The sequence below is a fragment of the Psittacula echo genome (assembly GCF_963264785.1).
Source record: "Psittacula echo genome assembly, chromosome: 12".
NCBI classification, from domain to species: domain Eukaryota; kingdom Metazoa; phylum Chordata; class Aves; order Psittaciformes; family Psittacidae; genus Psittacula; species Psittacula echo.
This window is the reverse complement of record NC_137747.1, coordinates 4,147,542-4,173,881: the sequence shown is the minus strand read 5'-3', so window position 1 is coordinate 4,173,881 and position 26,340 is coordinate 4,147,542. Positions and strand designations below refer to the sequence as shown.

Sequence of the window (26,340 nt, the reverse complement as noted above, 5' to 3'; positions counted from 1 at the left end):
GAGCTCTAAAAACCTGTTTTGTTTTTTCCTCTTTGTTAGGCAAACGCTATTTGCTAGTGCTGACACTGCCTATGTTTTGGCCTACTCTATTATAATGCTGACCACAGACTTGCACAGTCCACAGGTAGAATTTAAAAACCCCCAAACTTCAAACTTCCCAAAGTTCTAATTTCCCTGGAACTGAGTTCAGAATCAGATATCCAACTTCCTTGCTTTTTTACAGGTAAAAATTAAAATGACAAAGGAGCAATACATTAAAATGAATCGAGGAATCAATGACAGTAAAGACCTGCCAGTAGAGTATTTATCCACGATCTATGAAGAAATAGAAGGAAAGAAGATTGCAATGAAAGAGACAAAAGAATATGCAATTACAACCAAGACTAGTAAACCAAGTAAGAAGGAACTAGAAACTGGAAAGACCACAGTGCTCTTGAACTATTGTAGTAACTTTCAGGGTGGCATGGTGGAGTTCAGATCCCTTTTTGAAAACATCTTTGTGCGATACGTATATTACGTTTAGAATGGCTATTACAGATACTGGGAATGAAAATGGCTCGGTTATTGCTTAATAATGCTGCTTCTGTGACAGAGACAGCTGTGTAAGTGCATCTGGTACCATCGCAAAGAGGCACCAGAAACTAGATTTGGGTTTTGTTTTATTTTTAAACAGAGTGGAAAATGGTGGAATAACTGAAGGTGGCACTTTTGAAGTAAACTTCTTGTTTTGATGTGTCAGACAACAGGTTTGGGTTGGGTTTTTTTGTCTCCCTGTCACTAACATGTCATAGTTCAAAGGCTGGCAAGTGCCACATTCCTTGTGATAATGTTTGAAAAAGAGATCAGAGTTTATCATGACCTAATCATCTATCCTCATCTAGACCAAATGAGGATTTCTCTGTATACACTAGAAACCAGTATCCCCAGCTGTACTCTGCTTTTACTCAGAATGGCTGGCAGAGTGACTTAATGGACTATGCCTCTCAAATGATAGGTCTTAACATGTGGCATATTATAAAGGACTGAATTAGTTGTTTTGTATAGAATGAAGTCTTAAGTTGGGATGTGGGTTTTGGTGCTGGAGTTCCTTGCTTGTAATGTATGACAGCCTCCTGAATTATAGAATCATAGAATAGCTAGGGTTGGAAAGGACCTTAAGATCTTCTAGTTCCAACCCCCCTGCCATGGGAATTCTAACATTCTGGAAGATTTTTATGTTCAGATTTTATTTGCAATACTTTTAACATTTTGTGATGCTCAATACGAAGACGTGCAATATTCTCATGAAAAAGGAACCAGTGCAACTGTGTGGTGTTCCCCTTAGGTGTAGCTAATGAGAAGCAGCGGAGGCTGTTGTACAACTTGGAAATGGAACAAATGGCTAAAACAGCTAAAGCCCTCATGGAAGCAGTAAGCCACGCAAAGGCTCCTTTTACTAGTGCCACTCATCTGGATCACGTCAGACCCATGTTCAAAGTGAGTGTGAAGTTCTCCTTGTATCTTCATTGCTAAGAGTTTTAAGCATGAAAAAAAGAGGTGGAAAACTACTTTGAAGAGTTATGTACTGCAACAGTGGACTTCTTGGATATATTTGGTTTCAGTTACCTCATGTTTTGGGCTAAAATTGTAATAGACTTCTGACCTTAGTTTCTTCCTTTCTTTAGCTTGTATGGACTCCATTGCTGGCAGCTTACAGTGTTGGCTTGCAGAACTGCGATGACACAGAAGTTGCATCCCTTTGTTTGGAAGGAATACGCTGTGCAATCAGAATAGCCTGTATCTTTGGAATGCAGGTTTGTGTAAGATTTGGCATGGGGCTTGTTAAGGGCAATGTAGGCCCTGGGAGGCAGATGAAGAATTGCAAGGTTATGCATAGAAAATGATGAGTCTCATCTACTTGCTTGAAATGGTAAAATAAAATATTATCATCTTGTTTTAGTTTAAGATCTTGATATACCACCAAGCTTTTCTTCATCTCTGCTTTCCTGTTATTGCTGAGTCTTCTATTAAGAGCATTTGCTAACTGACATCCTGCTCTCCTTCAGCTGGAAAGTGCTCTAATAGTGCCACATACATAGAAAACTGTGTAGGCATGCTGGACAAGTAGCTTTCTCTAGCTTTACAAGGATTTGATTATGATGCTTGTTTCTGTTTTGTAGCTTGAACGAGATGCTTACGTACAGGCCCTTGCTCGCTTTTCCTTGTTGACTGCCAGTTCCAGTATTACAGAAATGAAACAGAAGAACATAGATACCATTAAGACACTTATTACAGTTGCTCACACAGATGGCAACTATCTTGGGAACTCTTGGCATGAGGTAAATCTTGATTAGTTTAAATAATGCAACTGTGTTGCTTTTTGAAAACTTGAAGGATTTTATTCTTCTGCTACTACTGCTGTGTTATGTTCTGTGGCATCACTCTTTGGCTATGTGATAATACGAGCCAAAATGTACTCTAGCTGGCAGATTACTTGGACCTGGCTTACAGCATACCATCACAAATGCTTGTGCCAGTCCAAGGGATGATGTGGGGGAGTAAGAAGGAAGTCAGTTTTGTACTGATGTCAAGGCACAATTTTGGCATTCTCACTGCCAATGTTGTAACATCATTACTCAAAGCGGTAGCTGTAACAATTCAGTCTTTTCACCTCCCTGGGACAATGAATTCTCCCAAAGATCAACTGCAAGTTTATAGTTTTGGAAGTTGATGCTGTGAGAAGTTATAAAAAGGCTTCCTCTGCTAGTTAGAGATCCAAGTTAGACTTTGTGGTTACTGTTTATTTTGTCTTGTCTTGGAATGATTCATGGCCAGCTGGTGATCTTGAGTGAATCACTCGACTTTATTTCCAGTTGTATTAGTAATGTTTCAGCTATATCACAACTGTTACCATTGTTAAAGTAATTTTAAAGGTTAGAGAAAGTAACCTTTAAAATTTTTTAACCTTTTGAAAGGTTTAAATTATTTATAACATGGAAAGTTATAAATATTAAATATAAATACATGCTAGGAATAAAAATGTGATGGTTTCCAGAAACACAATGTTTAAATATTTTTTGTTTTAGATCTTGAAATGTATTAGCCAGCTGGAACTAGCACAACTGATAGGAACTGGAGTGAAAACCCGATATTTATCTGGCTCTGGGCGTGAAAGGGAAGGAAGCATCAAAGGTTATGCATCTGGAGGGGAAGAGTTCATGGGTCTGGGATTAGGTGAGAGTAATAATCTTGAACTTCACAAAGATGCATATGTAAATCAAGTATGCTGGCTAAGAAAGATCAGTGGTACAGGATACTAAAATACATTTACTTCCATTTGAAAACACTCTGGAGCTCATGCTACGCACGATGAGGCTGAATATAGCAACCGTGCCCAGCATTCATTACTTGTGTCTGACTTAGAGATCGTATTTTAAAATAACATTTTATCATTTCCAATCTTAACAGCATTATATTATCTTAATAAATGTGATGGTCAAAACACAACGTCTTAAGTTAAAAAACCCCATACTTCTTACTGGATGTTTAATTTTGTAATAATCTGGTAGACAAAGGCACAATCTGCTCATATAAATTCCAAGCTAATTAGAAGCGGTAGTCATATGTCTTTGCTTGTATAAAGTTGGGGTTAATATAAAGTCATGATTTCATGATGCTGAATACTGGCGTTTAATGGCTTTTATTGCAGGTAACCTCGTTGGAAGTGGAGCTGATAAACGGCATATGGCGAGCATTCAAGAGTCTGTGGGAGAGACCAGTTCACAGAGCGTAGTGGTAGCAGTAGACAGGTACTGGGAGTATCATCTCTATCTGGGGAAAATGTGACATGAAGTTACTGACCATCCTGACTTCATTTGCAGACTCTGAGAGGGGCTTTTGTTCTCAAAGCCTCTTTCTCTTGTGAGACAGATGCTGATACTCAGACACTTTCTCTGGAACGAATAAGCAGACTTCTTTAGGGATGTAATGTACTTTAGGCATGTAATACACTACAGCTAATGTAGTGTATTGTGAGAAGGGGCACTGTTTGTATGCATGTGTTTTTGGAGTAAGCCAGTGAAGACCAGAATTAGGTTGTGTTACAGTATTTAGGTATTTTTGGTTTACAAATCTGTCTGTTATCCAATTAAATTGTGCAATTTTGGTCTTGTGAACGTCAGTATTTCAGCATTTCTTTAGTTGCTCTTCTTCAGCTCTTTATTTATTAGTCACTGCATTCTTGTCTAAATCGTTATCTTTCTCAAGAGTCCTCCTAAAAGTGTTGCCTAAAGAGATGCTTCTATCATGAACCATGTGTTGGGAGGGGACTTTTTTTTATAATGATTAAAACTATTGGGCAAGTCTGTAGAATCGTATATTCAGACTTGCAGTATTCATTGTAACATAAATGTGTCTGTTACCACATCGAAGTCTAAAAGGTTTGGGAACATTCTTCACTTTACAGTGGTCTGTATGAACCACTACAAGTGGTCTGAGCTCCCCTCAAGACTCTTGAGAAGGGAGAAGGGACAATGGTGCATCCACAGTCTGTCTGCTGTTTATTTTGACAGCCCCAACTTTGGTATTCTTGAACCATGTAAAGATCAAGCAGATGGCTGTATCAAGTGATGTCTTGCAGCAAAGCTTTCTTAATGTCTTTATGCTCCCTATGAAATTTAACATGCTGGCACCAAAATGAGAGTTCCAGCACTATGTGCTCTGGATAAAATTGTGAGCCTGTGCCTCTTTCCTGCAGTGAGGCAGGGGCATAGTCGACTCTGACTAGCAGCAGGGACGAGAATGCTTAGACTAGGAGATAGGACAAGAACTGCTGACAAGGAGTAAGAATAAAACAGTTGCCTTTTGTGGCATGGGGGATTGTCAAGTACCTCCAGGAGATGTACTGACATTTACCTACAGCAGTAAAATGTGATTGACTCTTGTGGATGTGCAGCTAAAACTGCAACTTACTTACTTGTTCCGTAGGATATTTACGGGATCAACACGTCTGGATGGAAATGCAATTGGTATGTATGGCCATTTCGTGGGTTACAGGAACTCTTGCAATGTAACATCCTGAGCTTACTGTAGCGTCTTCTGATGTTCAGTTGACTTTGTCCGATGGCTGTGTGCTGTTTCCATGGATGAGCTGGCTTCCCCACACCACCCACGGATGTTCAGCCTGCAGAAGATAGTAGAGATATCCTATTACAACATGAACCGCATTAGGCTGCAGTGGTCAAGGATTTGGCATGTGATTGGAGATCACTTCAATAAGGTATTTTTAAAAATGAAGTTACAGAACGTACATGAACAGCAGGACTTACTCAATCAGCTTTTAACTTTCATGTGCTAAGTGGTGTAGGCATCCAGTAAAGGCGTTTAAAGGAAGCACCTATTTAAAAACCTAGAGTGTATGCATAGAAATGGAAATGCTTATGGGAATGATCTTTAATCACTTCATTACATGATTTTTGAATGCTTTATGTCATTGTCTTATTTTTCTGATCAAATGCCAAGTTAGTTTTCCTAAAGAATTATATTTCTGTAAAATATATACAGGTGATCCTGGAATAACAATTATTTTCTGTTGGAAACTAGGCCATGTTTGGGTAGGTCTTTTTTAACCTGAGCTTATTTTTTTAGTGTCTAGCTGGCTATTATAGTTCTGCATTTGTTGCATACAAAATCCATGGGTCTGTTTAGTTGGGTCAAATGACTGAGAAAGCCCTCTCTGAAAGTAATGCCCTGTTTTCTTAATATCTGAAAACTTGAATGTGCTAATGATTTTTAGTGGAGTGACTCGAAACTTGAATGATGCATTTGTCACTCATAAGTAATACGTCAGCTGATGTTTGAAAGTATGTTTTCATTCTAGGTTGGATGTAACCCTAATGAAGATGTCGCCATCTTTGCAGTAGACTCATTAAGGCAGCTGTCAATGAAATTTCTTGAGAAGGGAGAGTTAGCCAACTTCCGCTTCCAGAAAGACTTCCTAAGGCCTTTTGAGCATATTATGAAGAAAAACAGGTGTGATGCACTGCACTCTGCGTGTTAGCTTGCTTTAGTCCTGCTTAAAGATACTACTTGGTGTGGGTTAGATTGTCGTGTAAGTGGTGCAGTTACTCTGTGGCTGTGTGAAGTTGTGCTACTTGTGAAAGTATTGCTTCCCTTTTCCTTTTTAAGATCTCCAACTATTCGGGACATGGTAATACGCTGTATTGCTCAGATGGTGAACTCTCAAGCTGGTAATATTCGTTCAGGCTGGAAAAATATCTTTGCAGTCTTCCATCAAGCAGCATCAGACAATGATGGAAATATTGTGGAGCTGGCTTTTCAAACTACAGCACACATAGTTAGTAAGTAATGCTTGGCAGATGTGAGTACCCAAATTAGATTTGCTGCTGTGACTCTGATTTAAAAGGCCTATCTGAATAAGGCTTTCATATTTCCAGGTAAATAAACACAAGATCTTGCAGCCAGACTGTTTAAACTGTGCAGCTATGTCTTACACATTAAGTCTCCTGGTTGCTTATGGACAGGAAGACCTAGATCAAGATATCCTGCTATAGAACTTTGGAAGTTTGGAATAGATTCAATAAGCTCGTATGCTGCTCCATCTGTCACACTTAAGTTATTTTGGATTCAGGAATGCATTTAATGATCTTCCATGCTGATTTGTTTTTTTTCCCTCTGTTGCTACAGAATATGAATAGTTACAGGCTTAGATAATTTAGGTAAATTTAGGCAACTTTATTCACAAGCTAACATAAAGCTTTACTCCTCTTATTTCTCAAATATTTTAAGAGCTTTGGCTTGCATATGGTGTGCGAGGAAACTGAACCATATAGGAAGCCATGAAATAATCCTAGATTATAAAATTGGTAATTATCCAATCTGAGAGAATGTTATGCTGACCAGTTTGTCAGTGGGGTGGGATGGGACAATTGTAAGGAAAGATAGACCCATACTTAATCTAGAAGATCTGGGCCTTTCATGGTTGTCCCTTTGGTAGTGATATACCATGTCTGACATATCTAGCTCAATGCCGGTTTATCTATGGATGTCAGGATCAGTAAATTTTTAACAGTGTGTGTGTTTGTTCTTCGCAGCAAATATTTTCCAACAGCACTTCCCAGCAGCAATTGACTCATTTCAGGATGCAGTAAAATGTCTTTCTGAGTTTGCCTGTAATGTTGCATTTCCGGACACCAGCATGGAAGCTATCAGACTTATTCGCTATTGTGCAAAATATGTTTCAGAGAGACCACAGGTATTTCATTTTAATTTTTACCCCTTTGTATTCTCACATTATTTTGCACTGTTAGAACTGAGGCTAACCTTGTAACTAAGAAGAGCTTTTGGACTCAAACTTCAGTCTTCCAGCAGCAAGTATACATATTAAAAGCTTATTCAGAATTAGGAGTCAGTGTGATATTATGTAAGCAGTAAACTAGGGCTAACTAAAAGATTTTTGAGTCTTATCAGGCCAAATTTGAAATAAATGAATGAAATAAGTTTGGTTTTAATAGTATTAGGATGACCTGGAAAACAGTATTCTTGTGCTGTCATCCTAATTATGTTTAGTTAAATTGGTTACCAACGCACATATTTCTACATCAGCTTATTGTGTGAACACTTAATATAGTAACCACTTCCTTGAAAAGAGCTTGGAATTAGATTGCAGTCGCATGTTACCATTGCAAGACATGTATGCTGTATTCCACATGCCAGAAAAGTGTAGAACTGCTTTATGCCAAGCTTGAATTTCCTTATTATCTATATTTATATAATTGTTGTCTGTCACTGTTAAACTTGCTTCCTGAAGTCCAAACCTCTGCAACTTGTAAAGCCTTTATCAGGACTTAAGTAAAATGGATTTAAATACTTATTTTCCATATATTTTTCCCCCAGTATCTTCACAAATAGTTATGTCTCAGTTTTATACTTAATATTTTACAAAGTTAGAGGAAGAAACTAAGCTAACTTTTCCAGTCCCTCTGTGCCACTAGTGGTATCTAAATCTGTCAGATTTAGAGATTTTTGGGAATATTGTTTTTAATCTCTTACTTTCTTGCCCATCTTTAAGGTCTTAAGAGAATACACAAGTGATGACATGAATGTTGCTCCTGGTGACAGAGTATGGGTCAGAGGATGGTTTCCCATTTTATTTGAACTTTCTTGTATCATCAATCGATGTAAACTAGATGTTCGAACAAGGTAATAAAGCTTTATTATTATTGGTATTATTCAGCTACTGAAGAGATCAGGTGCACATTTTAACATCTCCTCCTTCACTTGCGTGGGTTTGTTTATAGAGGCTTAACAGTGATGTTTGAAATAATGAAGAGTTATGGCCATACCTTTGAAAAGCACTGGTGGCAAGATCTGTTCAGAATTGTGTTTCGGATTTTTGATAATATGAAGCTCCCTGAACAACAAACAGAGGTAAAAACAAAACCCCCAAAAGCAAGCAAATGTTAGAGTTATTTTTTAAGAACTAGAAGCAGCAGTTTGTATTTTTTTGTCTTGCCATTGTATTTCCAACCCATACTGCCCCCAAAATAATGATGTTCTGTGATATGTATGAAGTCGTCATAGTACCCAGTGACTTATCTGTCTGTCTGAATATTTGCAAGGAGAATATTCACTCTTTGTTATGAAAATGTATAGTTTTCTGAGCAGCATTCATGTGACCAACTAAATGCTTCTGATAAGACTTCTGCAGTAGTGAAGCTTTAATCTAAATTGCTCCTCAGAGGCCACATCCTTTGCTGAACAGCCATGCATAAGCCAAGTGCTATCATCACAGAAGATCTCACGTAAAAACCAAGTCCTTTTCTTGTTTTCTCATAGAAATCTGAATGGATGACCACAACATGCAACCATGCACTTTATGCAATCTGTGATGTATTTACACAATTTTATGAAGCTTTAAATGAGATCCTTCTTCCTGATATACTTGCACAGTTACACTGGTGTGTAAAACAAGGTAGCTTATTTTACTTGTATCTCTTGCTTAATGTATTTTTCTGAAATGACCATTAATTAAAAAGGGAAAAGTTAGCTGAATTTTTGAAGAATAAAAACTACTATTAGGACAGTATGTTAAGTCACAGATGAATGCACTATCCTAAATATTTGAGCATCTTTCTGTTTAATCATCTAGGTAGCTCTTGTCTTAATGGTGCTTCTGTTTATTGTGCTATTGTACAAAGCAAAAACTTTTGAAGAGTTGCATTGATCTTCTCCCAACAACCTTTATCTATTTGGCTGCATGGATAAAATACCTCATTTACTTCTGTACACACATATATACATATACATATGCATTCTGCTTTGTTTTCCTTTTTTTTTGTTTCCTTCTTCCACCTTCCCTTCACTCAACCACATAGTAGTTTTAAATACAACGTCCTAAAGAATGTGCTTTCTTTTGGGCTTCAATTGTTATGCCTGAAATCCTGCATGTTGCCAACAGGGAATATGGGGGGACTGCCTTCAGGAAATCATGAGCTTCTAATTGGTGTTTTTCCTTCCTTTGTCTCACTGTATGCTTCCTTTCTGCTTCTCTTCAGTCCTTTGTCTTCCCTGTTTGGATTTCAATCTCATGAAGTCTAGTTTTAAACACTACTTTTTATTCAGTAGGTTCCTAACATTGATATTTTAGTACACTTTATTTGGCTATAATACCATTAATTTCACAATGTTGATAAAAATGTCTAATGGGGCAGTAATGGAGAATGTTTAATTTTTCATTGGTACTGTAGAATTGATAAATCTGGAACATTTCTTTCATAGATAATGAGCAGTTGGCTCGATCAGGTACAAACTGCCTAGAAAACCTGGTAATATTAAATGGACAGAAATTCAGCCCTGAAGTCTGGGGACAGACATGCAATTGTATGCTAGAAATCTTCAAAACTACTATTCCTCATGTGTAAGTTCATAAACTTAATTCTCGTACAAATACTTGCTTTAAGAGCAACAATCTTTATCTATTTTTATTTTGTTTTACTTTTTGAAGCTTGCTGACATGGAGGCCTGCAGGGATGGAGGAAGATGTAGGGGAAAAACACTTGGTAAGAGTTAATTCAGTGCAACAAACTGACTTGAAGTGGTTTGTGTTAGTTTTCAAAATATTTTCCTGTAGAAAATACACTTGACAACAAACACTGGAGTTTTACATCAGTTTGTATTTAATACGAGGAATGGATGCAGGAAACCTTTGAATCTAAGATGTCTGCAAACTGATAGTTGTTTCATAGTGTTTTGGATTGCTAGAACTGTTCTGCATTCTCTTCTAGGATGTAGACCTAGATCACCAGTCTTTAAGCAGCATGGATAAAAATGCTTCAGAAAGAGGACAAAGTCAATTTTCAAATCCCACAGATGAGAGCTGGAAAGGTGGTCCTTATACAAGTAAGGAAAACATTCAAGTTTATTAAATAAACTTTCATAACCACTCCTGATGCGTTCTTGTAGTTCTGTAGAGAAAGTTTTGAGGCATTTTAAACTTGGGGTACAGATGTACAACTTGTGTTTATGCCTTGCAGAGATTTTCTCTTTACAAGATAATTCACAGCATTGCTGTATCTCAAAATGTTAATGATAATGTAGTGTTTTGCTAACCTGTTGTGAATTGTCATAAGTTGCATCTGAAAGTTGCATTACTCCATTCCCTTAGACCAGAAACTATTTGCTGGCCTCCTTATAAAGTGTGTGGTACAGCTGGAATTGATACAGACCATTGATAATATAGTGTTCTACCCAGCAACAAGCAAGAAGGAAGATGCTGAGCACATGGCTGCAGCTCAGGTATGGTCAGACTTATTTACAACCTTGTTGTGGCAATGAAAGTACTAAGAGCATGGCATGCTCTCAAGTGTGTTTATGAAATAGAGTATACGATCTCTTCCTGTTTCTAACTTTGAGCATTACCTTGAATGTGTGTATCATTACTCTTAAGCCGTGCATTCAGGGTAGTGTTTTGGGGGGTGGTATAGCTAAATTCCTAATGAAATGAGCTTAAGATATTGACAGTTTTTAATGAAATTTGACATTAGCCGAGGATGGGGAACTTCTACACTGTGCAACATTTAAACTTGCACTATGTTTGTGGTTCTTCTTGGTGTTTTTTCAGAATTTAGCAGACCTACTCAGTCAGCTTGTACAGGAAAGGAAAGGTTTTATATTGTATTGCTAGGATTTTTCTGTGCCTTGATGAGGGAGATTCTTCCCTTGTTGTCCTTCCGGTTGTGGGTTGTTTCTGGTTTTGTGGTTGGTTTTTGGCTTGTGTTTGGTTTGGGGGGGTTTTTTGGGGTTTGGGGTTTTTTTAGGTTTTTTTGTCTTATCACTAACTAGGATAGATCATAACTTCTCTCTTGTAAAATATCCTATTGAAAAAAGTATAACTCTGATATCTGAAAGACCAGTCTGTTGTGTCCTATTGCACTTATGTTTTGCTTATACTTAAGAATGGAATCTGAAGTTAATGGTATATGGTCTGTGAAGTATCAAAGTCTCTAAATATTATGTAAAAAGAATTCATTTCCCTCCTTTCCTCCTCTGCACCCCCTTTAGCGAGATGCATTGGATGCAGATATCCACATTGACACAGAAGACCAAGGAATGTATAAATATATGTCTTCACATCACCTCTTTAAGTTACTGGATTGTCTGCAAGAGTCTCATTCATTTTCAAAAGCCTTTAATTCAAATTATGAGCAGCGAACTGTGTTATGGAGAGCAGGTGAGGCTTTTATTTTTGTTTGATAAAAATAGAGCTCCACTTAGAGCTTTAGCTATGGAGACAAAAAACTACACCATTGCAATAAACTCCGCAATTAATCTGAGAGTGTTGCATGCTTTTATTACTTGTCTCCTTCTTAAAGATGTGGATAATTCTCTTTGCTAAATTAGCTGCTTTTTTGACTAAAGTAAAGATACACAGATGATACCACTGTAGTTAAATATCTTTATAAATAGATTAGGTCTCAAAATCAAGGAGGAAATACTATCTGGACAAGAAATCATTACTGTACATTATTGGAGGTGTTGTTGATAAACTTCACCTCTTGGCAACTACAAATGCGATGAATGTTCCCTTTCTCCCTATGTATAACTGATTTCTAGGGTTCAAGGGTAAATCCAAGCCCAATCTCTTAAAACAAGAGACCAGCAGTTTGGCTTGTTGCTTGAGAATACTCTTTCGAATGTATGTGGATGAAAACCGCCGAGACTCCTGGAACGCGATACAGCAACGGCTGCTGAGGTGAGAGCAAGCTGACTTGGTTCTGCTGCCTTCTGTTTTCAGCCACTGTGGTGCATTCCTGCATGCAAATGTTCTGGTTTTAGTTGCTGAGCAGAGCATGAAAGGTATATATTAGGTATATATGTCCAAAAGTGGTGGTGCATGAACACTTTTCACATCTGAGTACATAATGCTGTTCAGAGGCATACAGAGTGCAGTCTGAGCTGCTGTATACCTAGAGCCTGGGTAAAGGTAGAAAATCGCTCTAAATTAGTATAAAAAGTTATTGGGGTCTCCTTTTTTTGAGGAGCTGCAGGTACATAAAAGTCCAGAACATTAATATCTAATTGCATGTGAAGAACTCTTAAACTCTCTGTTGGCACTAGTGCAGTGGATTTCAGTAGCATTCTGATTTATCAGCATCTGTGGACATACTAATCTTTTTGTGTGTAAAAGGGGAGGTCAGTGCCTCCTGCAGTTAAAAGTGGCACTCCAAAAAAGCCCTACTAAGTGCTACAGTTTATACCTTGTGTTGACAGTCTGCATCAAGGACCAAAAATTTATTAACGCCATAGTAATCCCTCTTTAATCCATGATGCCGAGCTCTACAGATTTTTAATAAAGCAGTCTAGATGTGAAGGGAGAGCTCTTTCCCATTGCTGTTGCCTAAGTTGTCCCAGTGTAAGGATCAGGAAATAATGTTTGCATGTTGAAGATGGCAACACTTAATTACAGAATGTTTATGAGGAAAATCAGACTCTTCCATCTCTGACTCCATGGGTCCTTGTTGAAACTTTCAGTTCCATTATCTGTAACAACTACTGTGACAGAAAAATATTTGAGACAAATTTTGTAGTTAAAGTTGTTGCAAGTGATTGAAGACTTCACATGGAATGCATCTTGCTTGGAAACAAAATACACTATGAGAGGACAAACAATATTTGTTATACAATCTTTTTATGTGTTTTCTTTATGGCTTGTTTGAACTATGTTGTCTCTTCAGTGTGTGCAGTGAAGCCCTGGCATATTTTATTACGGTGAATTCAGAAAGCCACAGAGAAGCTTGGACCAATCTCCTGCTGTTGCTGTTAACCAAAACACTAAAAATCAATGATGAAAAGGTAAGAGCAGGCTGGAAGTCAGTTCTCTTTGCATTCAGGTATTTTTTCATTTCTGTTTCTGTTGGATTCAGTCTTTATTATCATCCATAATGCAAGGCGGCCAGTTTGCTTACTCACATAACATGTACTTGAAATACAGCAGTTGTTACATGTCTGGTTTTTGCAAGCATTCTACATTGTAAAAGTCAAACTGCATCAATGAAATTCACAGCTGTATAGAAACATTAATGGAATTACTGTAGGACTTGCGTATAAAAGCACATTGAGTGTGCAACAGAGGATGGGCTTGTGCTGCATTACAGCTGCACAAGAAGGGTAGAGGTAAATTTCACCACTATAAAACTCAATTGTGGTTCCTTGACAGTGACGGCAAAAAAATAAATGTTCAGGATCTCCGCCTTTTTGAGGAGAAGGTGAATGCAAATATTCACTACATTAGGATGTTAAGAGAAACTTCCAGAAGTTTTTTTGGTTTTCTAACTTTCCAATACTCCCATGTTTTTTCAAGTGTATTTTCCCTTTTTGTTTTTTTTTTTTTCCCTGTATTGCAGAGTGTGTAATTTCACATCTTTCTTGTGAAGTTTGGCATGTTTTATGGCAATTTACTGATATTTGTGGTGGCTTGGCTTGTCCATGGAGCAGCAATTCAGTGATAGCATTGTGGCTACGGTGTGCTGTAAGAATAGTTTTAACTATTTGTAGGTAAAATGGCAGCTTGGCCATTCCTTAGTACACAGTCCCAGTATCTTTTTACTATAAAAAGTTCTGTGGTGAAAGTGTCCCATTAACATCCCCTGTAACTAACACTGAGCATTATTAGGGAAGGATAAAGGACAAACTGTATTTCTTATTGTAAAGTCATGACAGATTTGCATCTTGAGTACTGTTTGCAGTTCTGATTCCCCATATCAAAATGGTGTAATAGAGCTGGAGAAGGGTTGAGAGAATTTAACAGGAAAAAGGGATATAGACTGGCTCACATACATGGAACTGTATGTAGGTTAGACTTTTACTCAGTTATCCTTCACCTGGAAAAGAAATAAAAATGACCCCCATAAAGTCACTATTAGCATGAAGAGAGGGAAAAGATTGATGATTCTTATACTGGAAGAGATGGTGAATGAGAGTTCTGCAGACGGCAAGTCACAGAAGGGCAAAAAAACCCCAAATGCACACAGAATGGAGATACATCTTCATGCACTGGTTCAGCTGTGGAAAGCTTTCTTACATACTGCGGCTATTTTAAAGAGGCAGATGGGACAAAATAACACCAGAAGTGGGTGTTTCTACAAGTAGTCCCTGCTACCACCTCCAGCCTGAGCAATCCCTGAGCCACAGAACAGTCTGACTCTGTTTAGGGAAGTTGTGCCAAGTGCATGCTCAGTGGGTGGTTTCCTGTAGGCATCTGCTAAGGCTGCTGCAGAAAACAGACACTGCACTTACTGCCCCTTTGGCCACCCAGGAAAGGCCTTTGATTGAGTAAGGACTTGTGTTTTAATGAGTTGCTATAGCCGTGTACATAGAAAAAAATCTGTGCTTCCCTCTAGTAATACAGAATAACATTCTTTTTTTTGTATCTCTGGTAGTTTAAGGCACATGCTTCAACGTATTATCCATACTTGTGTGAAATCATGCAGTTTGACCTGATTCCTGAGCTTCGAGCTGTGCTGCGGAAGTTCTTCCTGCGTATAGGTGTTGTGTTCAAAATCTGCATAACAGAGGAGCAGATACGGACAACTGGGATGAACTTACCTTCATGGTAGCCCTAAGTGTAGGGTTGGTTACTTCAGTTTGTACATAAAGCTGTGTTCCAGAGATGGCTTGAAGTGGATGGGGGAAAAATGGGACCCTGGTGCATCAATACAGCAGCAAGTTACTCTTACCAGTTGCATTTGGGGAAGAGATAAAATCCTGTTCTGTCCATCCTACAAAACGATCAGCAGTTTTATTTAAATTATTGCTTCCAGAGTTAATACAGTAGATGTAAAGTCTTTGTTTCAATGCTAGGCATCCTTATGATCAAGTCTGTCTCTTCTAATCTTTTATCAATTGTTCAGTCTTGCATCCCAGCTAAATCTGATGAATCAGCTGGATTCCTCAATAGAAATTATGCCCCTTGGAAATAACAAATATAGTTGTGTAGCCTTGTGATGTTAGCACGTGTTCATAATAAACTATACTGCAGTGGCTGATGACCACCTAAGATCACTCTGGGTTTTTCTTTGTGTGTACATGACTAGACAAGGCAGTGTGTTAATGGTGTTTGAAGTGGACAGCTGTAGGATACTTAGAGAAGGGATTTTCCTCCTGTAGCTAAAGTCACTTGCAAAACTTCTTAATATCAGTGCTTCATCTTCTAAGATTTACTTTAGGTTTTATGGAAGGTTTTACATCCGGAGCACACAATGGCGAACAATTTAATACCCTGTTCAGCTTGTTAGTCTTGAGCTAAACAAAACCAACTTTTAGACTTTCCCTTTACTTTCATACATTGCCAGATCATGGACAGAGCATATACAGGAATATTAAAAACAAGGTTCAAAACAAATAAAACCACCTTTTTCACACTTGAGTACAGTGTATTTAGTAGTAACTGTGTCTGTTTGGAAAGCCCTGTCCTTAATACATATGAGGTTCTGCCTCTGCTGCAGATTTGCAGCTTCTGATTTGTCTTTTTGTGTAAATGAGTTTTGTTCTCAACTGCTAGTTCCTATTGTGAGCTAAAAAAAAAATAACAGAATTCCCACAAAACTGCTCTTGGAAAACTAAAGCAGTTCATCCATGTACTGTAAGAGTTCCAAATACGTTTCTGTGTTTTGATGGTATCTGTGAAGCAGCTTTGTTTGCCCTAGAGATTTCTCTTTCTTTCTTTGAAATGCACCCGTTTTCTGTGACAACCGTTGCTGTGACAGAATGCCAGTTTACAGTTGAAGCACTGCAGGACTGAGGTCTGTCTTTTGAAATAATTTATTATCAAGTTTTAAGACTTCTCTGAAGTGGAAGAGTGGTAGGATGGGAGCAGTACTGGCTGAAGTAATGCACACAAAGGTGTTAAATATTAACTGCTATGCTATCCATAGTACAAACCTGAAATATAACAGTATTTAAAAACCAAACAAACCAACCAACCTACTTGAATGGTATTATTATTTTGCCTTTTGAGTTTCCTGGCAGGGTGGCCTTAGTTGAGGTTGTCTGGGGCTATTTCACTCTCAGAGCTGTTGGAACTTTTTTCTTTCCTCCCTTTTATTATGTTAGCTGTTTCCAAAGGGTTCATATGGTGCTCTGCAGTAAACTGGGTTGTTCTACCTAAGCATTGTTTGGGAATGGATTTGCAGTCAATAGTGGTGATAAGGCTTTCACATTTTTATGTTTTAACCAAAGAAAAATAAATGGTGGTTGTAGTTCTTCAAATTTTAAACATCCATTAGATTAAATCTATACACTAATATTTAGTAAAAGGATATATGGCTGTATTTTACAATAGGAAGAGAGTGAAAAAAATAAGCAATGCTGACATTTAACTTTGCTGCTTTTGAAATGTCCTTTTGTGTTGCATTTAAGTATAGTTGTTCATTCCATGGTAATGTCACTTCATCCATTACAGTAAAGCAAAGTATTTATTTTAATTCTATTTATATCTGTAAGAATAGGCTATTCCTTTCCTTTGGGTCTTAGATAGTCCTGAAGAAAGTATCTGAAACTTTGTCAGCATTGGAATGTGTCACTGCTTCATTGTATACCCCTGTCTCCTATCCAGACACAAACTTCTGACGTTGCATGCTTTTTGTGCATCTTACAGTTTTGAAAGCCTTACAACTCAAGCCTTGAAACAAGTCTCTCAATGTTCAGATTAGATTAGTTGCATTGTGGGCTTTCTTTACTGTAATGTGCAACATATGTACTGTCTCTGCATACAGACTAACGGTGTTTAATCAATCCTTGCCTTCAGCCTTAGTTCTGAGACTGTTGTTTTACTTGAGTAAAGCTTTTGTTGTATTTATACCATTTATAAACTGCTGAAATTAGGTGCGTGACATCAAAACTTCCTAGACTGTAATGCATAAAGGAGAAAGGGGACTGGAATGCAACTGGATTATAACAGCCTTAATCCTGTCAATTGTCTGGAATTTATTGTACATGCTAAAGCAATAAGAATGACATGTTAAGTGTGATAACCCAAGATGGTTGTATTCACATGAGTTGTTTGATTTCCCTTATGCAATCAGAAACAACATAACCCATAGACACGTGAATGAAGCTAAAACCGCTGAGCCAAAACTCTCACTGCTGCTCCAGATCTTGTCCTGACTCTGCTGACATAGATTCTATCTGCCTGTAGTGGTTTAATTAGCTTTACTGGGACTGTGAGTGAGAGCAGGGTTCTGTGTCAGCACAGCCCGGTGCAGACCGAGGCATCAGTGCAATACATGGAGTAAAAAAAGTAACTGCTTAGACTTCTGAAGTAGTGTTACACAACAAGTGAAAATACAGACTGATTTACCTGCAGTGGTATAGATAGGGAGACTGCATCATCTTTGTTATTGATCTTGTCTGGAACCCTCTAGGACGTAGTGTAGGCAAGGGGTGGACGCTGAAGAAGCCTCAAAAGCTGTTCATGTTGACTATTGTGTCTTAGAGTACAAGAAAATAGTTACAGCCATTTATCCCTGTCTTGTATCACCAGAACCATCTAAACCCATGTTCACTAATACAGGCAAACACCCCTCAAACTTTAGCTGAGTCTTACTATGAAGAATGAGAAAGATTAAAAATATTAACTTTCAGTCTGAAGTAGAACTAAGCTTTTTCTGTCAAAACTGCAGCTCCCTTTAGTATGTAAATTCCATCTGTTCAGCACCTTTCTGTGTAAAATGTACGTCTTCACATATTTAAAATCCCAATGTCTTTTGTTTTTTTGAAGATTTCTGTATTAAGTGCATTTAATATGAGTAATTTAAGGAGTATTCCTTGCCAATGGATGTATACATTTTTGAGAGAATAACAAAATTATATAATATGAAAAAAAAACCTATGTAAAGTTTTCTACATGAAAATACTGTGTATAATACTGTTATAATATTCCATGCTTTAATCAAGTGGTAAATCAATAAAGTTTTAAGAAGTGTTGCTCGTTTGTTCATGGAGTTACTAGAAGGGCAGCGAGCCTGGAGCCTGCTTTTCTACCGGGAGCAGGGAGCGCCGGTGGTAATCACGGGCCTCTCATGTTTAGGGCTTGTTTTCAGTTGTGTTATGGGGTGTTTTTTAAGCACGCCTCACCCGCCGTCCTCCCTCCTCCTGCCCGCTCCTCTCCCTAGGGACCATGTCCCCTTTCTTAAGGAGTAAGAGCCCCCGCCCTTCGGCCCTCCCATGGCCCGCGCCAGCCTCAGCCCCAGCCCGGTCCCTCCGGCCGCGGCCGCCTCTTCGTACCCCGGCACGACCCCACCGCCTCCTTCGGAGCCGCACACCCCAGCCCCGTCCCGGTGGAGGCCCAGGGGCTTCAAGGGGCACCCTGGGGCCTTGTGGGAAGAGTCTGGCCATTGGTCGCGGGGAGGGCAGCAAGGATTGGCTCATAGCGGAGCGCGTCACGGAAGGAGAGCTCGCTGATTGGTCCGGCGGCCCAGCGGGGTAGCCGCCCTGCGTGATGCGGTCACGGTGCCGCCGCCGCGCCCTCTCACCGCGGTTTGAATGTGAAGCGCAGCCGGAGCTCTCGGAGCCGCCGCCGCCGCCAGCGCCGTGGGGAGTCGCCAGGTAAGGCCGAGCCGCGCCGAACGGCGATGCTGGCGGAGGGGCTGCCCCGCAGCGTGGCGGTCCGCATGGCCCGCAGCCGTCCGCCGCTGCTCTCCGCTCTGCTCCGCGCTGGGCTCGGACGCTGGGCCCGCGGCGCAGCGAGAGGTGCAGCTCACCATGCTGGCGTGCTTCGGCCCGCCTCCCTAAGCTCGCGATTGGTCCGCGGCCTCTGGCACTGAGCCGTTTGCTCTTCTCATTGGCTCTCGCTGCTGCCAGTCTGGGGGCGGTTGGGAGGGGGAGGGGAGCAAGTTAGGCTGAGGGCGGTCGATGCTGCTCGAGGCTCCCCTGACGGGACCGCAGCCCGCGTTGAGCCGGGCCCGGCTGCGAGCGGACGGGCAGGGCTGCCCCTGGGCCCGCCGGGCAGGGGCTGCAGACGCGCCGCCACCTCATGAGGTAGCGTAAGCGCCGCCGCGAGGCAGGCGCAGTGTGACGGCGGGCGGGCCGAGCAGCTGCGTCCGTCGGGTAAAGCGTCTGGCGGCTTCAGGCCGGGGAGCGCGGGGCTGAGACGGCGGGGGAGGGGCTGGGCAGCCGGGCTGAGGCCAGGCCTGGAGGGCTCCTCTCGCGGCTCTGTCCCGGGCGGCCGCCCCGCCTCACAGTGGCCTCGCTTCTCTTCGGGGGAGCGGCGAGAGCGGGCAGTGGCGGGGAAGTGATGGGTCCCCGGCGCCCTGCTGTGTGGTGAAGTAGAAAGTGAGCGTAATGATTCTCAGTGCGGTGTAGAGAGAACTTTCCCCACTAAATCTGGACCACGAGCGTCCTCAGGCACGTAGATGGTGTTTGGCGGGTGCTCTGATGAGTGAATGCAAGAACAGAGTTGTCTGGAGTTCTTCACAAGGTGTGGAGCATAGCCGGGCTTTGGGGTTTTTTATTTTCCATAGGTGGTCTGTCATTAACGTGACTGAAGGAGTTAATGCATGAAGCACATTTTATGGGTTTTCGTCTGGAGAGGTGGTCTGAAAATACTCTTATTTCCTGTGGCCTTTTTGGGAGGTGTATGTCACAACGTAGGAAAACGCATTGTATCACTTGGGCAAGTGCCACCAGGCCTTTGTAGAGAAAAACAGACCGAATAAGAGAACAGTTAGAGAAAGGGAGGGAAATCAGAGCAAGTAGAGAGCAGGTGAAAATATTTGTCACTTTATGTGGAGGGTTGAGTGATAGATTCAAATCCTCACATTTGGCTTTCAGAGTGATCTCACGATCAGCTGCAGGTGTATGTTTCTCAAGTGGGCCCCCTGGGTTGCACATGTGTGTGAGGTGTTTGTTCAGGGCTGTCATCTCTTTCAGTTTGGTTTCCCATTTGAGTCAAGATTAGTCTCCATAAAGGGTTTCTGCATAGGTTTGCATCTCAGCTGCACAAACTTCCCTGGAGCAGATAACTTATTTGGGTTTAATTCTGAAAGATTTAAGTATTCGTTTCAGCATCACAGTAGTGATGCACAAGGCCATTTTGTAGAACAGGGGAGCCAGCTGTTATTGGTGCTGAATTCTATTGAGGTTTTATTGCTTGATGTGACTTGGTGAATGGGACTGCAGGCAAGTAAACCACCAAAAGGTGAAAGGAGTGAAACATGGGGGACAGGACTCTTTACGTAAATTTTTGACTTATAGCAAAATATGTTGGGATCTGAATTGCTCCTTTAACATTCAGTTAATCTGAGGGGTGCTGCTGCTGTCTCTTCTACTGATACAGAAGGCATGGTTCAAATGAAAATTCCCATTAAAGCCCACTGCCTTTGCAGGCATGCTTAAATAAAAACTGTATTTATTGCACTGATAGTCAACATAAACCAAATCGAAAGTGAGACAGGCAGACTTCAGTCTACTTTGCTAATTAGAAAATCCAGATTAAAAATGGAGATCTTTGTTCCCTCATTACTTCTGTAGAGAGTGAACTGTGCTGCTGGTGCTAAGAAAGGTGGGCAGATTGATGAGAGTATCCTGAGCATGTCCATTAAAGCATGTCTTGCTGCTGGTTTAGTGTTACTGTAAATTTAATTATTCCAATTAAAGCTGTGAAGTAAATAGATCACTGAGGTTAGTGTGAGAATATGTGTGGGAGGGTTACTAGAGAGCAGTCATTTAGACTTATTGCACAGAGTTATTCTGTAATAGGTATTGCAGTTTAAATTAACTCCCACCCTCCTCTCAGTTAATTTTAGAGGATGGACAAACCCCCTGGCTTTGCACAGTCTTTTGTCTCTCTATAAGAAGTTAATTTTCTGTAAAGTGTTTTCATTAATAAAGCATATTTAATTTTAAGCAAGCCTTGACTCTCCAGTACACTTTGAATTGTTCTATTTACAATTATGTAGGGCAGGACAATTCATCTTTTTCTACCAAGAATATGATTCTGGGGCTGAGAGTAGTTCTCAAAAGCAAACCCAAACTCTTGTCCTGAAAGGACAAGAGATCATCTTCTGGCTGTACCTGGTTCATGGTTTGCTGTGTTTGTGATCCTGTTCTAGGAGTTTGGTTTCACTGAACTAGAAAATAACAGTTACTTGTCATTGAAGAAATAGAATGTGTTCTGGTTTGTGCTTGGTGCATGCTAACTGTTGTTTTATTGCATGAGGCAGGGAAGATAGGGCCATGATTTATGAGGTGTGGTCAGAAAGAACTGATGTGTGCCTTCTGTGGAATCTAGTTTTACATATATGTATCTAATAGGATAGATTTCCTGATCTGTATTTATAACTAGACTACTTGTGGGTTTTAGGTTCTGCCAAAATGGAGCTGAGTGATGCCAATTTACAGACTTTAACTGAATATCTAAAGAAAACACTAGATCCAGATCCTGCTATAAGGCGTCCTGGTAAGTGGTTCTCATGACTGACCAAAAAAGGTTTGGTTTCTTTTTGGCTCCTCCAAGGTTTACTTCTACCAGGTTATGACCTTTAAAAATGGTGGGGAGACAATATTTCCACATCCTGCTTTGAAGTGAGAGCTTTTGTTAATAACAGAAGCATTATAAAGGGCTTATTAGTAAAGAAGGTACAATACCTTTTGTCAGACTTGCTCTGTGTTCTTGTGAAATTCTGGGAAGTGTTCATGTGTTGATTGTTTTAAGTGGACACTTGAGGAATCACAGGACTCCTATTAGAAAAATCAGTCCAGCTTTTGCTAACCTTCATATATTCTTTTACAGCGGAAAAGTTTCTTGAGTCAGTTGAAGGAAACCAGAATTATCCGTTGTTACTCTTAACGCTGCTGGAGAAATCACAGGAAAATGTCATCAAAGTTTGTGCATCTGTAACGTTCAAGAATTATATTAAAAGGAACTGGAGAATTGTAGGTATCCTAGTGAATAGTTGTGCTAAGATTTAATAATCCTTTTAAGGTACAATAAGATATTCTACAGTAACCTTGAAGAACATATGTATGTCTGTACTCTGAAAGAAATTAGATCATTCAGAGAGCAAACATAAGGTGTAATTTACTGGTGAGGCACTAAAACCTGAACTATTGGAGTCCATTTTATTAAAAAGAGCTAGAACTGGGTGATAAAATGTTGAACAAATAATTTTCCCTGTTATATGCATATTTTGCAGAAACAGAATATTTAAAGCTCATTTAACTGACAATAAGATTATTTAAACTGAAATGATTGTGAGGTGTTTGTATAGAGGAGCTGGCCAATTTGGCCTCTATCTATTGTCCTGATGTTACAAAGATTTCAAGCCAACCCTGCAGCTGAATGTGATGATACTAGTTTCTCTTTCATGTTAATGCTTCTGGGGCACAGAATAGTGTGGAGCGGTTTATGTTGGTGGCCTTGCCAGTTTAACACTTAGAAGTATTTGTAGATATCAGACAGAAGTATTGCTGGTTAATCCTTTTTTAATCCTTTGTTTTGAGGGGTTCAGAAATGTTTTTGACTCAACTTTTAACATTCATGAAATCTGATTTGTGGTAGAAAGTATTGTGTTTAAGAGCTCAGCTCCTTCACCAATGAGAGGTTTTAATTGATTCTGTTTATGCTGTGTCTCACTGAAAGTACTGTTTGAATCTGGAAAATAGCAAATGTATAATGTTGCTTTACTATGGGAGAAACTGGTATTTCATCGTTACATCTTAGCTGCTACCTACTTACAGACTTGCATGTGATTGCTCTTTTACTCCTCATACTAACATTAGGAAGCTGTAGCACTTCTAGAGCTGGTGATGTTTGATAAGATCAGCGTATTCAGTCTGGCATGAAATTTCTAGAACTTTGTTTCTGTAGTGCTGTGTTCTCAGTCATTTCCCCCAGACTGCATCTTTATCTGTAGTATATTGTAAGTAGAAATAATGTTCTGTTATGGAAAAATCTGTAAGTGGCTTCCTTCTTATGGATTGCTGACGTAATTCAGGATCAGATGTTGTTTTGGAGTAGGTGGATACGCTATGCAGTAGGCGCATCCAGAGGGCTGTTATGATTGCTGTGTGGCTTCAAGCACATTGTTTTGTCCAAAATTGAAGCTTTTATTTCGTGAGTAGCTATATGAATATAAAATACAGCTGTAAGGCTGGCTTACCTACATCACATGGTTTAATTCAGCAGCCATGAACCTGACTAATACAAAGCCCAGTGAAAGTAAAAGGGTCTCATCTATTCAAGGGCTTCAGTTTGGTAGAGCGTGGAGAGCCAAAGGGACAGGGCATTTCTGGGGAGAGAAAAGAGTTTTGCTTTGTTTAAATTTATTTTGAAGGATGCACAGAACACTCAGCTCTGTGCTGCCTCTCATGTCCTGTTAAAAGGTCTCATTTCTTTGAAAAATCTCATCTATAACTCCAGAGTAGGATTTGCTGTTGCCGAGCTCTCCACTTTCTCTGTCCCATTCTATTAGGATACATAGCAGTGAGCCCTGCCTCCCTACTTGGAGCTTGCCTCGTACTCTTAGCACTGCTTTTCATATCTTGTAAACTTATAAACCTTAGGTTTTAAAGATCATCATCTTTTTGTGATTTTTAATGTGTATATAGTTATTCTGTACATTGTTCTGATTAGTGCATTGTGATAGAAGAGGAAAAGCAAGTTCTCTGTGTCTTATTTTTGTAGCTGCTTGTTTATGTAATCATAGAATCATTTAGGTTGGATATAACCTTTAAGGTCATTGAGTCCCACTGTTAACCTGCTACTGCCAAGTCCACCGCTAAACCATGTCCAGTATGTACACAACATTAAAATATCTGCAGGGATGGGAACTCCACCACTTCCCTAGGAAGCCTGTTCAATGATTGACAACCCTTTCAGTAAATAAATTTTTCCTAATATCCAATCTAAACCTCCCCTGGCGCAACTTGAGGCCATCTCCTGTTGTCCTATCACTTGCTACTTGGGAGAAGAGACTGACCCCCACCTTGTTAGCTGAAAGGAGGTTGTAGGTGTAGAGAGCAAGGTTGATGACCATCTCCAGGTCCTTTTCTACTGGGCAGCTTTCCAGCCACTCTTCCCAAGCCTGGAGCATTCCATGTCATTGTTGTGACCCAGGTGCAGGACCCAGCACCGAGCCTTGTTGAACCTCATATCATGGGCCTTGGCCCATGGATCCAGGCTGTCCAGTTCCCTCTGCACAGCCTTCCTGCCCTCCAGCAGATCAACACTCTTACCCAGCTTCATGGTGCCTGCAAACTGACTGAAGGTGCACTTGATCCTCTCATTGACATCATTGATGAAGATATTAAACAGAACTAGCCCCACCACTGAGCCCTGAGGAACATCACATATGACTAGTGTTAGAGCCAAAGCATAACTGGAAATCTTGAAATTGCTACATTATTTTTTAAGTTTACAGGAAGATGATGAAAGGGAGGTGAGAAAGAGGGTAATGGCATCTAAAGGTCATTGAATTGCTCTCTGGAGGTGCTGACCTATTTTAATTGCTGGATAATTACTAGGTTTCTAAACTTCAGTGCTGTCATGACAAGTAGTGTGACTGTCGTGGCTGTCACTGGTTGGTGACAAGCCTCCGTATTTTATGTCTCTAGTGGAGACTGTAATTTACAACTGCTTGGCACTACTGCCTGATTGATACTTTGATTGGATAACTCTTAAAGTCAATGTTATGGTTTTGGTTGTGTAACTTGCATCTTCATGTACAATTTCTAGAAAGTATGGCTTGAGGCAGCTTGCACAAAATAGATCTTTGATATCAGCAGAAGTGAGGACGGAGGTGTGATTTTGTGGTGGAAGAGGAGACTGTTGGTTAAACATGTATATTATTGACAAATGCACCCACCCTTGCTACTGCTGAATTGCTGATTTAAAAAGTTTCTATTAGAGAAGGAGAAAGAACTAGTTCAAAGTTTTACAGAAGGATTTAATTCCTTCCAGCTTTTTTCAGGTGCTACTGTTACAGATTCACTGTAGGCAATATTTTAAACAGGTCCTATTAGTTTCTTTAACAATGTCATAGTTACATAAATCAGTATGAGCAGTTGGTTTCTGAAATGCTGATATTCACTTGTTGCCTGAGTGTACTGACTGAATTACTGGTTTAATTTCAGGTTGAGGATGAACCGAACAAAATATGTGAATCAGACAGGATAGCCATTAAAGCCAACATAGTGCCCTTGATGCTTAGCAGCCCAGAACAAATTCAAAAGCAGGTAATATGTCAATTCCTGGTTGTGTTGGTGAGGCTTTTGGAGTATTTTAAGCATGTCTAGAGGCTCTGGTTATTAGCAGAGCTCAGTTCTGTTACCAACAAGGTCATCCTGATCCAAATAACTTGGAGTATATTGTTATAGCTACTTCTACCTGCTTTAATTTTATTTTTAAAAAGGCAATTAAAATATTATAGCTAAATTCTAGTATTAGGCAGCTAAATATAATGTGACATTTCTTTATTTGTGGTGAAAAGTAGCAGGTATTTAACACAATGGTTTTTGAATCTGACAACAATAACAAGTATTTTCCCAGATATTTTCAACATCTTGAGTGATTGTGAGGAACCCACTATTTGTATCATGTCATGGTTATGTTTCCTTTCCAGTTAAGTGATGCTATCAGTATTATTGGTCGGGAAGACTTTCCTCAGAAATGGCCAGACTTGCTGACAGAAATGGTGAATCGCTTTCAAAGTGGAGACTTCTATGTCATCAATGGGGTCCTGCGCACTGCTCACTCTTTATTTAAAAGGTATTGGAAATAAGGGAGTTAGTATATGGATTGTAAAATTGCTGTTCAGCTCTAAATTTTTACCGTTAGACTTAATTTTG

General features: G+C 39.8%; 2 protein-coding genes across 8 annotated transcripts in view; both read left to right on the top strand.

Moving 5' to 3' along the window:
* Positions 1-18,480, top strand: part of ARFGEF2 (ARF guanine nucleotide exchange factor 2) — a 36,194-nt gene extending 17,714 nt beyond the window's left edge. For 3 of the 5 annotated variants that reach the window (XM_080627704.1, XM_080627703.1, XM_080627706.1), the window contains 23 exons: positions 40-124; positions 224-395; positions 1,325-1,476; positions 1,665-1,793; positions 2,160-2,318; positions 3,066-3,213; positions 3,689-3,788; positions 4,966-5,006; positions 5,088-5,257; positions 5,858-6,009; positions 6,166-6,338; positions 7,092-7,252; positions 8,069-8,199; positions 8,298-8,427; positions 8,836-8,971; positions 9,778-9,916; positions 10,004-10,058; positions 10,284-10,398; positions 10,664-10,794; positions 11,560-11,728; positions 12,112-12,250; positions 13,233-13,350; positions 14,937-18,480. In XM_080627704.1, coding sequence (XP_080483830.1) covers positions 40-124; positions 224-395; positions 1,325-1,476; positions 1,665-1,793; positions 2,160-2,318; positions 3,066-3,213; positions 3,689-3,788; positions 4,966-5,006; positions 5,088-5,257; positions 5,858-6,009; positions 6,166-6,338; positions 7,092-7,252; positions 8,069-8,199; positions 8,298-8,427; positions 8,836-8,971; positions 9,778-9,916; positions 10,004-10,058; positions 10,284-10,398; positions 10,664-10,794; positions 11,560-11,728; positions 12,112-12,250; positions 13,233-13,350; positions 14,937-15,113 — 3,082 coding nt within the window. In that variant the 3' untranslated portion in view covers positions 15,114-18,480. Of the gene's footprint in view, positions 1-39; positions 125-223; positions 396-1,324; positions 1,477-1,664; positions 1,794-2,159; positions 2,319-3,065; positions 3,214-3,688; positions 3,789-4,965; positions 5,007-5,087; positions 5,258-5,857; positions 6,010-6,165; positions 6,339-7,091; positions 7,253-8,068; positions 8,200-8,297; positions 8,428-8,835; positions 8,972-9,777; positions 9,917-10,003; positions 10,059-10,283; positions 10,399-10,663; positions 10,795-11,559; positions 11,729-12,111; positions 12,251-13,232; positions 13,351-14,936 lie in introns of those variants that run through there. The other 2 variants (XM_080627705.1, XM_080627707.1) reach the window with 2 other exon arrangements.
* A 522-nt stretch (positions 18,481-19,002) lies between these two features.
* CSE1L (chromosome segregation 1 like) overlaps positions 19,003-26,340 on the top strand; it is a 29,655-nt gene continuing 22,317 nt past the window's right edge. For all 3 annotated transcript variants that reach the window (XR_013957861.1, XR_013957862.1, XM_080627763.1), the window contains exons 1-5: positions 19,003-19,101; positions 21,857-21,952; positions 22,286-22,428; positions 25,627-25,728; positions 26,115-26,260. Coding sequence is in view for 1 of the 3 variants with exons in the window: in XM_080627763.1 (XP_080483889.1) it covers positions 21,868-21,952; positions 22,286-22,428; positions 25,627-25,728; positions 26,115-26,260 (476 nt within the window). In the remaining 2 variants the exon portion in view is untranslated. The remainder of the gene's footprint in view (positions 19,102-21,856; positions 21,953-22,285; positions 22,429-25,626; positions 25,729-26,114; positions 26,261-26,340) is intronic.